The sequence below is a fragment of the Bombyx mori genome, chromosome 22 (assembly GCF_030269925.1).
Source record: "Bombyx mori chromosome 22, ASM3026992v2".
In the NCBI taxonomy this organism is placed as follows: Eukaryota; Metazoa; Arthropoda; class Insecta; order Lepidoptera; family Bombycidae; genus Bombyx; species Bombyx mori.
In genome coordinates this window covers 1,601,581-1,617,921 of record NC_085128.1, presented here as the reverse complement: position 1 = coordinate 1,617,921, position 16,341 = coordinate 1,601,581, and the positions used below count along the sequence as shown (strand labels likewise).

The following is a 16,341-nucleotide window of genomic DNA, read 5'->3' as shown; positions in this document are numbered from 1 at the left end:
CAAGACTCGGCGCCAGGTCATAAAGCTCGGTCTACGCAGTCTTGGTTGGAAACGAAGGTTTCGGACTTCATCAGAGCTGAAGACTGGCCATGATCTAGTCCCGATCTTAATCCGCTGGATTATGATTTATGGTCAGTTTTAGAGAGTACGGCTTGCTCTAAACGTCATGTTAATTTGGAGTCCCTAAAACAATCCGTACGATTGGCAGTGAAAAATTTTCCCATGGAAAGAGTGCGTGCTTCTATTGATAACTGGCCTCAACGTTTAAAGGACTGTATTGCAGCCAATGGAGACCACTTCGAATAAGCTTTTAATACTTTAATTTTTTATATATTTATGTATTAAACTAAAACACTGTAAAAGTAATAAATGTTATTTGCAATAGATTTATTTTTTATTTTTAATTGTAACATTATTTATGACCAGACTAAGTATATTCTTAAACTAGCTGACCCGGCAGACTTCTTAGTGCCTCAATCGATAAATAAAAGATCTAAACTTTTGTATAAAATAAACAAAAACAAACAAAAGGAATCCATCCGATAGGGGGCACATCAAAGGAAAAATAAAATTGTTATTTTTATTTAATTCCGAACATTTTCATATTTACCTAACCTTTTAAACCTTCTCTGGACCTCCACAAATAATTAAAGACTAAAATTAGCGAAATCGGTCCAGCCGTTCTCGAGTTTTAGCGAGACTAACGAACAGCAATTCATTTTTATATATATAGATTATCAACATACAGATTACAATAACCAGTTTTGTTAAAGCTTAATGGTCACACAAAGTTATATTAGGATGTGAGAATGAATATCTGTTTTCAGTAACAGCTTATTTTGTACGGAGAAGGACGTGTCGGCAAAAAAAATATGATTATTTTTGTTTTTTTATCTCTATTCGCCGTTACAGTTAATTGCATATTTTATGATTCTTACACGGGTAATGTTATTAGTAAAGATGAAGTGAAACAACACGACAAAGCGAATAACACTTTGTAAGTTTTTTCTTCTACATATTTAAATAAGTTGATCATTGATCTCGTGATTAATTAGTATAATTTTATTTGATTATGCTATTTTTAAAACGTTTTTTGTAACTATGTTAAGACGTCCGGTGTATTCGTGTTGAGCGATGCACTGGTGTTCGAATCCCGCAGGCGGGTACAAATTTTTCTAATAAAATACACACTTAACAAATGTTCACGATTGACTTTCACGCTAAAGGAATAACACCGTGTAATAAAAATCAAACCCGCAAAATTCTAATTTGCGTAATTACTGGTGGTAGGACTTCTTGTGAGTCCGCACAGGTAGGTACCACCACCTTGCCTGTTTCTCAAGTGAAGCAGTAATGGGTTTCTATTTGAAGGGTGGGGCAGCCGTTGTAACTACCTAGTCTTGCCATAAATACTGAGACAAAGGAAAAAAGATTCTATTGCAAATAACATTTATTACTTCTACAGTGTGTTAGTTTAATACACAAATATAAAACAATTTAAAGTATTAAAAGCTTATGCGAAGTGGTCTCCATTGGCTGCAATACAGTCCTTTAAACGTTGAGGCCAGTTATCAATAGATGCACGCACTCTTTCCATGGGAAAAATTTTCACTGCCAATCGTACGGATTGTTTTAGGGACTCCAAATTATCATGACGTTTAGAGCAAGCCGTACTCTCTGAAACTGACCATAAATCATAACCCAGCGGATTAAGATCGGGACTACACGACGGCCAGTCTTCAGCTCTGATGAAGTCCGAAACGTTCGTTTCCAACCAAGACTGCGTAGACCGAACTTTATGACCTGGCACCGAGTCTTGCTGGAAGGACCATTCTTGATTATTGAACATGGTGTTGTTAAGGGGCTTCACTACCTTCTCAAGGATGGTATCTTGATACACTTGTGTAGATGTTTTGGTACCTTTTTCACAAAAGTATGGCTCAGTCACTCCTTCATAGATACCCCACCAAACCATCACTGAAGTCGGATAGTGCCCACGTTGCACTCTGTCGACCGATTGGGAAGGTTCCTTAGAGCTCAGTTGTGAGCTCAATTGCTCAATTGTAAAAAAATTCTCATCCGTAAACAAAATTTTTCTATTTCTACAACTACTGAAGCGGTACGCAAAGGGAGACCTCCCTTTGCGTACCGCTTCAGTAGTTGTTTCGATTTTACCACCCTATTCTCTTTTAAATTATCAGTTAAGAAATGACCAGTACGTCTTTTATAGGCTGCAAGTCCTAAGTCATCTTTTAAAATACGCGACATGGTTCTAGGTGCTATCTTCATCTCCCGAGATAAAATATTTTGCTTTCGGACAGGATTTTTTCGAATTCTTTCTCTTACTGCTTTGACCACCTTTTTCGTACGAACGCTACGTGGACGGCCAGATCTTTTTCTGTCACTAACAGAGGAGGTCTTATTGCACCTATTAATAGCCCGGTACACAAACATTTTACTAATACCAAGCGTATGGAGAGTTTTAAAAATTGCATTTGGTTCCATACCTAGGTACTTTGTGTAATGCAATCACAGCGACTCGGTTCTATTTATCACCCCACTCCAATTTAATATCGCAAAATATTGTACAATGTATTGGCGCCAAAATGAGAACTTAATAAGCAATCATATTAAAATGACAGATTCCAAATTCAAAGGTAATATTTTGTTTATTTTTAATTGTAACAGTATTTATGGCCAGACTAAGTATATTTTAAAACCTTAGAACTTATATCTCAAGGTGGGTGACGCATTTACGTCATAGATTCTATGGGCTCCAGTAACCACTTAACACCAGGTGGGCTATGAGCTCGTCCATCCATTTAAGCAATGAAAATATTTATATAAATTACACACACAAATTAATTCATAGCGCCCATATGTAATTCTGCTACTTTAACGCCAACTTTATCAACCATAGTATTATGTATTATTTAGTTGGTGTGTCGGAGAGTTCGAACCTTGTGACCCGAACGAAGGCCGACGGGTTGATGGCTCCTGCAATAATCTCCAACACCCAACCAGAGGCGCCAGTCATACTCCATTCGTCAGAGTCCTACCAGCTGTTTACGATAAAGGTCATTCCAAAACACGTCATTACGGATCTTCCCGATCCATTAACAGTGCTTTTAGGTATCACAAGCACCGGTCGCTTGCGACGAAAGGTTCGACGAGCGAATTAACCCATAGATACAGCCCATTGAGTTTCGATTCGTGGGTCGCGTTTCCGATCCGGTGGTAGATTCTGCGAAGCACTGCTCTTGCTAGGGTCAGTGTTAGCATCACTCCGGTTTGGGCCCCGTGAGCTCACCTACTAGCTAAGGTTACGCTGAAATAGCAAGGTATCAGCAAGGTATCAAGGGTATCAGCTTAGGTAGGAAAAAAAAAACGTGGTAATGAAATAGGGTAAACTGTATTATAAAGCTCAAGAGTTTCTTTGTTTGAACGCGCTAATCTCAGGAACAACTGGTCTGATTTGGAAAATTCTGTCAGTATTAGATAGCCCATTTATTGAGGAAGGCTTACAGGCTATATAATATCACGGTAAGGTAATTACAAGTGGAGCACCAATAAAGAATGTTTCAAAATAGTGGTTTAAATAGCTCCTTAATATTCTATAATTCAAGAATATTTTCACTTTCTACGTAAATGAAGTGGGGGTAAAATATTGCGTTATGCCAAAGTAACTATTCCACGCGGACGGAGTTGTGACTCCGTGCGCGTGGAAAAGGCGAAAGCTAGTTTCATAATAATACATATAAGTGATTATAAAGGTTTATATGCATCATAACTTGAATGCTTCTACCCACCTGGAGATATGAGGTCGAAATCCTCAATGTATCGTGTAACGGCTATGCCAAGCGTCAAATCGGAACCCGTGATGGATCAGGACAGAAACGACCAGGATAGTGGAACCTTCCTGTTTTGCCTAACTATGCTACTAGCTTCGACGTGTTATCCTAGCTTCATCGGACGTGCATGCGGGCTCTGACGGCTTTTCTAAAACAGGCCCTAGCAAGGGCATCAAGACGATCGAAATCGCCACTCACGGAGAATATCCGGCGATACTAATTCATTTGTAAAAAGCTTATTTATCAACAGATTTTGAACCGAAAACGGCGAAATCCGGAAATGCTATGCCCACTCCAAGGTATTTAAGAACCAATCTGTGGAGTGTGGGCAAGGTTTCCAGCCAATTGTTTACTCAACTAGCGATTCATGATTTCGTTTTCATGTCTGCTGATGTAGTGTCTCTTCATGATACAGGTAATCATGTATATACATAACTATGTACTTATTAACTTATAAGTTGGTTAGATTCATGATCCGCTATGGTAAATCCTCTTCAAACCAAATCGCCATAAAAAATGTATGTATTGTAGTTTAAAAACCGTTTTAAATCCTATTTGTACTGGGTTAAGCTGGGTGTGATACTGGTTAAAGTATTAGAGTGATCTTATAATATTATTGTATTGAAGGCAACATTTTCAAGTTAATTAGACGTAATAAAGTCGAAGAAAATGACTTTCAAGGGTTCAGTTAAATATGTACAAACAATCATACAAACATTTGGGGGTTGATGCTTCCCGCTTCCGTAGGTTTAACCCGCGATTCCCTACAAGTAACCCCTGGGTGGTGCTAAACGGGAGCCGAAAACACAATCGGTGGTAGGACCTTGTCCGACTGGCTGGCGACCACCCTCCAACTAGAGTCTGCCGCCAAATAGCCTAGCTGTGTTCCGGCATGTGGGTTGGAGAGCCAGTTCTATTCCTTTCCTTTCCTCGTCCTTGTTGGGGGTGAGTCTTGGTGATACTTGGAACATGCAGAGCAAACGTGCGCGCAAGTCCGCGGGGCGTGGGTTGCTGACGGGGGTATAGGGAGACCCAGTGAAACGGTGCCTGCCGCCGCCCGCCGGTCAGTAGGGGACCTGAACCTGGGTGTCACAACTAAACTCCGCCCCAGGAAGCTGTCCCGCCAACGGGTGTAAAATTCTGCCATGCGGTCGTCGTGCCGGAGTCGGAGACCGGAGTGGATCCCGGCGATCGTATGCAGGGTGGACTGGGGGCCCTTCCATGCCCTGCGTCAGCTTCTCGCGCAACCCCGGATCGAGTGTTCATTGTGCCCTGCGCTTTATTCAGGTATTGCCTTGATCTCACCTCTAGCATCCTACCTCTCCAAATCCTTACTCTCCAACTAAAATTATGAAAGTCGACAAAAGAAAAAGAGTTTTTTCGGCGGATCCCCATTCCACGTTTAATGTGGATTTCAGCAATGTCAGGGGCCTACACAGTAACCTTGACGCCGTACATCACCACCTTGAGACGGCGCAGCCTGCCCTCTTTTTCCTGACTGAGACGCAGATATCTGCCCCAGACGATACGTCGTACCTCGGATACCCCGGCTACGTATTGGAGCACACCTTCCTGCGTAAAGCCGGGGTGTGCGTGTTTATCCGGGAGGATGTCTGCTGTCGTCGGCTTCGGGGCCTCGAGCAACGGGACCTGTCCCTCTTGTGGCTACGCGTGGACTATGGGGGCTGCACCCGAGTCTACGCTTGCCTGTACAGGTCTCACAGCAGTGATGCGGGGTCAGCTCTGTTTGAGCATGTACAAGAGGGGACTGACCGCGTGCTTGAGCAGTACCCATCTGCGGAGGTGGTGGTCCTTTGTGACTTTAACGCTCATCACCAGGAGTGGTTGGGGTCCAGAACCACTGACCTCCCGGGTCGGGCTGCCTACGATTTCGCCTTGTCCTACGGCCTCTCACAACTGGTGACACAGCCCACCCGTGTCCCAGACATTGAGGGGCACGAGCCTTCTTTGTTGGACCTTCTGCTGACTACTCACCCAGCTGGATACAGTGTGGTGGTCGACGCTCCACTTGGATCGTCTGATCACTGCCTTATCCGTGCTGCCATACCACTCTCTCGTCCTAGTCGTCGAACGACGACCGGGTTTCGAAGAGTTTGGCGGTACAGGTCAGCAGACTGGGATGGAATGCGTGAATTTTACGCATCCTACCCATGGGGGCGGCTCTGCTTTTCCTCCGATGATCCTGACGTCTGTGCGGACCGACTTAAAGACGTGGTGCTTCAGGGAATGGAATTATTCATTCCTTCTTCTGAGGTGCCCGTTGGGGGTCGCAGCAAACCCTGGTATAATAAAGCCAGTAGGGATGCTGCACGCCTCAAGCGGTCTGCATACGTGGCATTTAATGTTGCTAGGAGATGCCGGGATCCTGATATCTCGGAGAAAAGGCGGAAATTTAACGCCGCCTCTAGGTCCTATAAGAGGGCTATTGCCAAGGCGAAGTCGGAGCACGTTGCCAGAATTGGCGAGCGACTGAATAGCTATCCCTCTGGGAGCCGTGCTTTCTGGTCGCTGGCTAAGGCTGCAGAAGGTAACTTCTGCAGGTCAAGCCTTCCACCACTGCGTAAGTCCAATGACAGTCTGGCTCATAGTGCGAAGGAGAAGGCTGACCTTCTGGTCAAGCTCTTTGCCTCATACTCGACTTTGGATGACGGGGGAGCCACGCCGCCCAACATCTCCCGGTGTGACAGCTCCATGCCTGAGATTCGCATCACACAGCGTGCGGTCAGGCAGGAGCTTCGGCTTCTTGATGTCCATAAGTCGAGTGGGCCAGATTGCATCCCCGCAGTGGTTCTAAAAACATGCGCCCCTGAATTGACACCCGCGCTAACGCGTCTATATCGCCTCTCGTACAATACCAACAGGGTTCCGTCTTCATGGAAGACTGCTCATGTCCACCCTATCCCCAAGAAGGGTGACCGGTCGGACCCCTCGAATTACAGACCTATCGCGATAACTTCCTTGCTTTCCAAGGTGATGGAGCGAATCATAAACATCCAACTTCTTAAGTATCTTGAGGATCGCCAGCTGATCAGTGACCGGCAGTACGGTTTCCGTCATGGTCGCTCAGCTGGCGATCTTCTTGTATACCTTACACACAGGTGGGCTGAAGCCTTGGAAAGCAAGGGCGAGGCTCTCGCTGTGAGCCTTGACATCGCGAAGGCCTTTGACAGGGTCTGGCATAGGGCACTTCTATCGAAGCTTCCAGCATACGGGATCCCTGAGGGACTCTGCAAGTGGATCACTAGCTTTTTGGATGGACGGAGCATCGCAGTTGTCGTCGACGGCTGCTGCTCCGATACCATGACCATCAACGCTGGTGTTCCACAAGGTTCGGTGCTCTCCCCCACGCTTTTCATACTGCATATCAATGACATGCTATCTATTGATGGCATGCATTGCTATGCGGATGACAGCACGGGGGATGCGCGATATATCGGCCATCAGAGTCTCTCTCGAAGCGTTATACACGAGAGGCGATTCCTGTTTTGCCTAAGTGGAGAACTCTCTGGGGCGGGTCTCCAAGTGGGGTGAACTGAATTCAGTTCAGTTCAACCCATTGAAGACACAGGTTTGCGCGTTCACTGCGAAGAAGGACCCTTTTGTCATGGCGCCGGAATTTCAAGGAGTATCCCTGCAGCTTTCCGCGAGTATCGGGATTCTGGGGGTCGATATTTCGAGCGATGTCCAGTTTCGGAGTCATTTGGAAGGTAAAGCCAAATTGGCCTCTAAAATGTTGGGAGTTCTCAACAGAGCGAAGCGGTATTTCACGCCTGGACAGAGACTTGCGCTTTATAAAGCGCAGGTCCGACCTCGCGTGGAGTACTGCTCTCACCTCTGGGCCGGGGCTCCCAAATACCAGCTACTTCCATTTGACTCCATACAGAAACGGGCTGTTCGGATGGTCGATAGTCCTGCGCTCGCGGATCGCTTGGAACCTCTGGGTCTACGGAGGGACTTCGGTTCTCTCTGTGTTTTATACCGCATGGTCCATGGGGAATGCTCTGAGGAATTATTCGAGATGATTCCCTCATCTCCTTTCTATCATCGCACCTCCCGCCATCGGAGCAGAGTTCATCCATATTATCTGGAACCGCTGCGTTCATCGACAGTGCGTTTCCAAAGATCTTTTTTGCCACGTACCATCCGGCTTTGGAATGAACTCCCCTCCACGGTGTTTTCCGAGCGCTATGACATGTCCTTCTTCAAACGAGGCTTGCGGAGAGTTCTTTATGGTAGGCAGCGGCTTGGCTCTGCCCCTGGCATTGCTGACGTCCATGAGCGACGGTGACCACTTACCATCAGGTGGGCCGTATGCTCGTCTGCCTACAAAGGCAATAAAAAAAAAAAAAAAAAAAAAAAAAAAAAAAAAAAAAAAAAAAAAAAAAAAAAAAAAAAAAAAAAAAAAAAAAAAAAAAAACATACCGAGCCAATAAAATCAAGTTAAAAATGATATCAATATCCGGAAAAGTATAAAAGCAAATTTGAAGTTAGCATTGGTAATTAGTTCTAGACCACACTTATATTAAATTCGTTTCTTGTTTTTTAAGATCGGTAGTCGAGCTCACGGATCACATGTTGTTAAGTGATTACTCCAGCCTACAAATGGTACTAACAATTTCGAAACATGAGATGGGAATGTCAATTTTAAGGTGTACTTGCTGCACTGCTATTTAGTATCCCACTCTCGCAAAAACGCAATAGTGAAAATAAAGCGAGAATAATGTTCACAACTATCCAGTATAATTTTATCTGAAATTCTAATGTTCAACAGTAAAATATATTATATGGAAGCCATATTGCTGTACGGCCAAAGGAAAAACTGATAGAGATTGCGTACAGAATAAAATACCTGATGATGATCCGGTGCACCGCTTCTCAGACATCAGGTGTCTGAACATGACGCGACCGGAGTCTTTCCAATCCACTGGCTGTGTGAAAAATGGAACAGTTCCAGAAAGGGTATGTAATGGACACGAGATATACTCCTTACTCAACGAGATACACTGTCAGAAATAACATCCGAGCGAGTATTTAGTCACCTATACTACGGGACACACTTTTTTGTTTACATGGATGAATGAGCTCACGTCCACCTGGAGTTAAGTTATTGGAGACCATAGACATAAAAACATAAATCATCCTCACCATTCATATCTCACCCTTCGATTCGAAACGCATTACTGTTTCACGACAGAAATATGCAGGATAGTGGTTACCCGTGCGGACTTACAAGACGTTCTACCACCAACCAGTATTTACGCAAATCATTATTTTTGCGGATTTAATTTTCATCACACGATGTTACTCCTTCACCGTGAAAGTAATTCCGCAACATTTGCTAAGTTCGTATTTCATTAGAAAAAAATTGTACCTGCCTGCGGGATCCGAACACTGGCACAGCCGGCAAACGGTCGATACGAATGCACCGGGCGTCTTATCTTTTAGGCCACGACGGCTTTATATTTGTGATCTTTTGCACCTAACTTTATTTGTGACCTTATGCATGCGATAAAGGCACTACTTAAAAGACATTTATTTTCTATATCATACACAGAGATTAAAACATATACATCCATGAAACCTATTTAGTGAGACAAAAATGACATCAAATTAACACAACACAAAACAACACAACTCAACACACAACATAACACACAACATAACACAACACACAACACAACACAACATAACACAAAATAACACAACACAACACAACATAACATAACATAACATATCATTCTTATATATCTTACTTACTTATCTAGCTGTTACAAGTAAAGCTTACATTTAAAATACATTGAAGGTAAAATATCAAACACCTTTTTCGTGACAGATCACATCATCGACACCTCTGCTGGACCTTTCGATGTTATATGGAAGCGATCTGAAATCGCTTTTGGCAAAAGGAAGACTATTCAAAGGAGGCTTACTGAAGTATGAGATTTCGAATGGAAGAATCTGGCCTCCAAGCACCAAATCTCAAATTAACCTTTGCTTATTAAACGACAAGCCTAGAGAAACAAGATGTCATGCAACACGTAAGTGTCATTCTGGCATCAGCACACAGTAATGTATCGATCAATCGATATTTAGCCACGTTTCACGTCACACGATGTTGCTATGTTTTAGCGAAATAAACTGTGAATGTTTTTATTTTTTATTTTTAGCTATAAAACGTTAATGAAATTTACAAACACGAAAGGCAATTTGAATAATGTTAATGTCTCTGTCGCATTAAAAAATATTTATTCATCGAAAGCCGAATATTATTATAGTGAATTTTGCTACTTAGTTTTCTAGTTGAGTTTGTTGACCTGATATCTTTGATAAACACGAAATTTAGCGGTCAAAGTCGTCAATTCATTCGGAATTATCCTCATTCCAGTTTACTAGACAATCATTCGCTTTTCAACAGATCTTGTCTCATATATTATGGCCATTATGATAAAAAAAATATTATATATTTCCGAGACGTTTGATGTTTGTGTGTGAGTAAATGTTAGAATCACTTCACGCAAGGGCGGATCCAGCTTTGGCGCCAGGAGGGGGTCACATAGTCAAATTTAGATGCGTTCGTTCCCAAACGTTTGCCATTATACAAAGTTATTATATTATATTAAATTAATTATATATTAAAGGTATGTAGTAACATAAAATCTGTATGGTGACAAAATATATAAATAAAATCATTATATTCAATTAGTGGTCCACCTAAGTCCTGGAACCAGCTCAGGGGGTGGTCATGACCCCCATGACCCCCCCCTTGGATCCGCCATTGACTTCACGACATGAAATGTTATGAATACTATAATTAAAAAAAGAAATAGTATTGCTAAAAGATTTCAAGTATGGCTTATCAAAAATCATCCCTAAAGCAACAACTCTCCAAAACTTCAACTACATCAAGGTAAATAATCAAGAGCCAAACATGAACGAACAAAAAAACTATTGAATCGACCGTTTTATATTATATCAGTTTAATTTTTAAATTTACGCAATAATGAAAGCATAGTAATCAAAATTTACTAGTGTACTGTCTCGATCTGCTACACTAGGTGATTTAACAACTTTTCCTCGTTGAGACACAGATAATTTAGAGAACTTTAATAATAACCCTTCGACGTGCCACGGTTTTATGAATCATACTCTTTTTCGACAGCCGAAGACGGTAGCAATACACTTGCTAGTGTCAATATAATGGCTGTTTGGTTTTGGAGGCACCACAATTTCATCGCGGAACAATTGGCAAAGATCAACCCGTGTTGGGATGACAATACGCTCTTTAATACAGCGAGAGACATAAATATCGCTGTAGCTATACAGATATATTTTTATGAGCTGTTACCTCTTTTCTTGGGTAAGGATGATAAAATACCTTTCTTTATTGGATTCTTTAGTTTTACATTTTTAAGCAGTGTGGTAGGTTGCATTGCTTAAGCTGTACTAAAATACTTCTGATTATAATTACTACCATGCCAAGACCACTAACGTCTATATGTTTATTATTGCTCTATAGGAGACTAGGATCTCAAGATCTACCTGTTTTTAAGATATTATTTAGGCTGATAGACTTCACAACAGGAATTTTACCACTCCCTTTGAGACATGGGGACGTAATCTTAGTTGTCTTGCTTCACAAAAGAAAGTGACGCTTTTGTTGGTTTCATAAAATATTGAAGTGAAAAAAAATCCAAACATGTTTGTCTATTGTTGTATATTATAAAATATACCTTAAACAGGATTAGTTTTAGGCGTGAAATATAACTATAATCCTTATGTGTTAACTTTTTGCTTGATGACACATTTACAATATTCATAACAGTGTACCTTATGACCTCACGTCTGAATTTGGCATTCTATTTTGATTTCTATGGGCTCTAGTGAACACACTGCATTTGAGTCAAAATATACTGAGAATTTTTTTTCCAGGTCGTGACAATTTGGTCAGAGATGGTGTATTATCGTCTTCGTTTGGATACAGAGATGCGTACAATCCTGAAATACTACCACAAGTTTCGCTCGAGTACCCGTTCGTTTTGCGATGGCTCCACAGCGTCCAGGAAGGCACCCTTAAGTCTGTTTGCTTCGTTTTATTTCTCCTTCTTCTTTGTTTCCACCTTATCCCATTAGGGTGGGGTCGGCAAAACGATTTTTTTTATTCCATTTTCCTCTGTCAGCCGTCATCTCAACACTCACTCCCCTTTCTCTTATATCGTCATTCACAAACACTGTACTCATGTCTTCTTCGGCCAACCTCTTCCCCGTCTACCTTGTGCTACCATTTCCATACATCTCCTAGTCACATGCATCTCCTCTCTACGCATCAAATGTCCATACCACGCTAACCGTCCGCTCTTTAATTTATCAATCACTGGGGCTGCTTTCACACTTCCTCTGATATACCTTTAGTGTTTATTTGATAATACCAATCTCAATTTAATAATTCTTCAATTGTAAATTTATAGATGTTTTAATAAACATTTTGAATTATTTCAACCATTAAACTGAAATTGAATTAGTTTCGTTAGAAAAAAGCTGTGTTAAGGCTGATTTTGTTTTTAATAATAATTATCAAAAGTACTTGAATATCAATCATATTAATCACACACCTTAAGATACTAACAATAAAATTAGTTCCAACGAAATATTCCAGACTGACAGATTAACAGTAAAACTAATTACTATCTGATACTAACATTTTGTTGTTGACTTAAATCCTACTAGTTCTACTGACATGGAGATTAACTCACCATTTGAACTTAAATTTACTTAAATTTGTTTTAATTTTATAAATTTCAGAATGTACGACACAAAGGGATATTATCTCAAGCAGTATCCGATAGTGAACCTCACTTTGAGAACAGGCTTCTTCGATGTGGACAATAACATAGATTATATAACACAAGGAGCTTTCAGACAAGGCAGTGCTAATATTGACCATACAGCTGATCCTGATGTATGTATGCTTAAACGAATTATCTGGTTTGTTTTTTTTTGTTCTTTTCGGTACAATATTTGCCGATAAACTAGTCTTTAAACATGGCTCAGGACCAAATGCATTAATACTAAATCGTTCCACAGATTCAAGAACTTCACTCAGATTCAAATTTCCTCTCTTCCCTCCGATGATAGATATTGCAGAAGACGAAGTCTCTTGAGATTAATTTATGTTATTTTATATTATTATTTTCAGATCGTTGATATCGGCTTGGGTCCTCACCAAAGAGCATCGGATCTGATGACAAACGACATCTCCAAGAACAGATATTTTGGATTCCAGCCTTACGTTAAATACCACGAATTTTGTTTCGGTAAAACGATCAAAAAATGGGGAGACCTGGAAGGAGTCATTGACCCCGAGGTCGGTAGCATATATAACATATTTTGATTTTTTTATGATGCAAGGAAGGATTCATTAAAAAACTATTCTTTCTCGATTAGCCAGTAACTAGTTTGAGAGCGAGTTTGAATAAATGTCGTCTTCTCGCATTAAAACTATATAAACTCAAAACTTAATAATTTTTTACAGGAGAGTGTTTTAAAGAATTAACATGTAATATTTTTAATATTAGTCATCATTGCAACATTTATTTTTTATTTTTTACCAGTTACATTATCTGTATTTTAAAGAAAGATAAAATTCTGTATTAATTCTGTTAATACTAGTCAAAATATAGGTAAACTAAAAAAAACTAACACTACGCTCTTTTGACAGTATTTATGAGAAAAATACTGGTGATACCAAATGATTCCGCATATTAACTCAATTTCGAATATTTTTGGAAATTGTACACTTTTAATGCGAAAAGTATGTGTTTTAGTCGATTAATGTTTTTGTTTTTGATAGTAGACAATTTTAACACAAGCTTATTCTCAGGTATTTAGACTCTAAAGTCCGATATCTTACCTAGAACACATTCAATTAAAGAAAAAATATCTGTTTTGGAATCTCCAACGAACTTGACGATAAATTTGTGTTTTAGAGGATCGAAATACTCAGAGATTTGTACGAAGATGTTGAAGACATGGACCTCTTGGCCGGTATTTGGGTTGAGAGGCGCATTAAAGGTGGTTTCGTGCCGCCAACCTTCTACTGCTTGGTAGTGGAACAGCTAGTCCGCAATATTGTATCTGATAGACATTGGTACGAGAGCTCGGAAAGACCCAACGCCTTTAGTTTACGTGAGTACCTATTATTAAATATCCTCCTAAAAGCCACAATCAACCAATAAAACGAACCGAAGTGTACGACTAAGAAGAAGAATTATTTAATATTAGATATGTCCCGCTGGGGCCGAAAATTTCTCGGGTGAAAACCGCGTACCGGAAGATGTAGCGTTTGTAGGCCTTCCACAAGGTATCTATCGCCCTTTGAGGGTCGCGGGAATCAGCTGGATGCAGCGGGATCAGTCTTTGTGATGAATCCCGTGGTTATCCCGCATTAAATTGTAATTTTCATTCCAGAACAACTTTTCGAAATAAGGAAAGCTAGTATAGCTCGAATCCTTTGTGATGTTGCCGATAAGGTCACCGAAATACAGCCTCAAGCGTTCCTGAGACCACATTCAAGGTATACATGATTTCGTGTAATGTTAGCTTTTTAGAAAAATATTCCATTTGCAATTACAACGGTATTTCGAATTCGAAATAATTCGTAAATCGTCCTGGCGTAAAGCATAAAAGGCCCGGTGTACTTGAATTGAGCAATGCGACTGTGCCAGTATTCAAATCCCGCAGGCGGATGCCATTTTTTCTAATTAATTACCTCACACATGTTCATGAATTATTTCCGTGACGGAAAAAAATAAAATCCACAAATTATTTATTATTTTTATTTATGCTAGACCGTAGTAGAAGAACATACTGGTAATTTCTGTCGTAGATCAGTCATGCGTTCCAGTTTGGGGAGTGGCATAACCGTTACACAGTATAAGGGTAGCGCCCCCTAGGCCTCGGAGACCCCTCGGGGTCGCCCCGGGAACCTCACAGGAGGTTCGGCCCATGGCCCGAAAAGGGCCCATAGACTTGAAATATAGACCTCACGCCTCGTGGGTGGCTGCCCTACTCATCAAACCTTCAATTCTAATATTCTCGCAATGTTTACTTGTCAGAGAAGTTTTGTTAATAAACGACCGTAGGGTTTAAATTGTTTTCTGTACCATTTATGAGGCGAAAAGTAACTATGTACTCTGCTATCAGCGACTTCTTATATTTTTATTTCAGAAACAGAATAAGTCGCTGCGAGAATATTCCCAGCATCGATTTCGCAGCCTGGAAGGACTTCAAATGCAACGAACAGTACACCTGGCAATTAGTAAATGAATAGAACATGTTTCTATTCACTTATGTTAACGAATTCTATCCTCACATTATAATTTAGTTACTAGTGGTCCCGCGGTAGTCGAAATTCGACTATAATTAATTGAAATTATAAGTTTGAACATTATTAAGGTTCTATTGTCAAAGATACTTCTTTATTCACAGATTTCGCCAAGACCACACTATAGACAAATAATATGAAAGATAAAACAATATTAGCCTATTCTCAATTTGACCACAGACTTTAAGCTATAACAAAAGTTTGACAATAAACAAAAAGTATATATGCGTGTTTGTGTGTCAAATACGTGGTAGTGTGTGTACTGTTTTTTTTTTATTGATTTAATGTATTACATACATAATTTTTAAAAAATATTATCATTTTGCACTCCTCTATATTTTATATATGTGTGGAAAATTTCATACTCCTCCGTCCGCGCAATTTTCGTAAAAAGTTTTTTCTTCACGTATTAATATATGGATTACACATGATATAGTATTAAAACTATGTATACTGACTGAAAAAATATTCTTTACAATTAAATTCAATTATTTATCGCAAATACTATTAACGATTAATTGTAGTTTTAGATGATGCGGTGACGGGCTGACGTTTGTTTTAAGTGATTACGGGAGTCCATAGACATCAACCTTGACATACCGGAAGCATAATAGCGGCCAGAGTATTACCCACAAATAAACTTTGATTATAAGTATTGGGTGTGTGTTTTATTTCTCTTTTACATTTAAATTTTATAGTAAAACAAGATTTATACCATACCTTATAATATAATAATAAATTTATCTCTGGAACGGCTGGACCGATTTTGATGAGACTTTCACTAATAGGTAGCTGATGATATAAGGAGTAACTGAGGCTACTTTTTTTATACTAGCTTTGCCCCGCGACGTCACCCGCAGTTATTGTCGTACCGCGCGCAACATGGCGCTTCGACTATCAATAATAAAATTTAATGTTTCCGAAGCGAAGCGAGGGCGGGTCGCTAGTACTAAATAAAGTTAGTGATATTAGTAAGGTATTGCAGAGTCCGCGGTCAACTGAGACCACTTACAATCGAGTTGGCGTTAAGCTAACAAATTGTGATTCGTGTTAATACGTAATTTAAATTGAATAATGAATTGGCACGAA

The 16,341-nt window shown here is 40.4% G+C and overlaps 1 protein-coding gene across 1 annotated transcript; it reads left to right on the top strand.

Moving 5' to 3' along the window:
- Positions 1-819: 819 nt before the first annotated feature.
- LOC101742666 (peroxidase-like) lies at positions 820-15,906 on the top strand. The gene is made up of 12 exons (XM_038019091.2): positions 820-997; positions 2,938-3,077; positions 4,102-4,266; positions 8,644-8,831; positions 9,706-9,910; positions 11,032-11,229; positions 11,802-11,946; positions 12,672-12,828; positions 13,066-13,233; positions 13,856-14,054; positions 14,337-14,442; positions 15,096-15,906. The coding sequence occupies exons 1-12, from the start codon at positions 873-875 to the stop codon at positions 15,196-15,198; spliced, it is 1,899 nt and encodes a 632-aa protein (XP_037875019.1). The 5' UTR covers positions 820-872; the 3' UTR covers positions 15,199-15,906.
- The last annotated feature ends 435 nt before the right edge of the window (positions 15,907-16,341 follow it).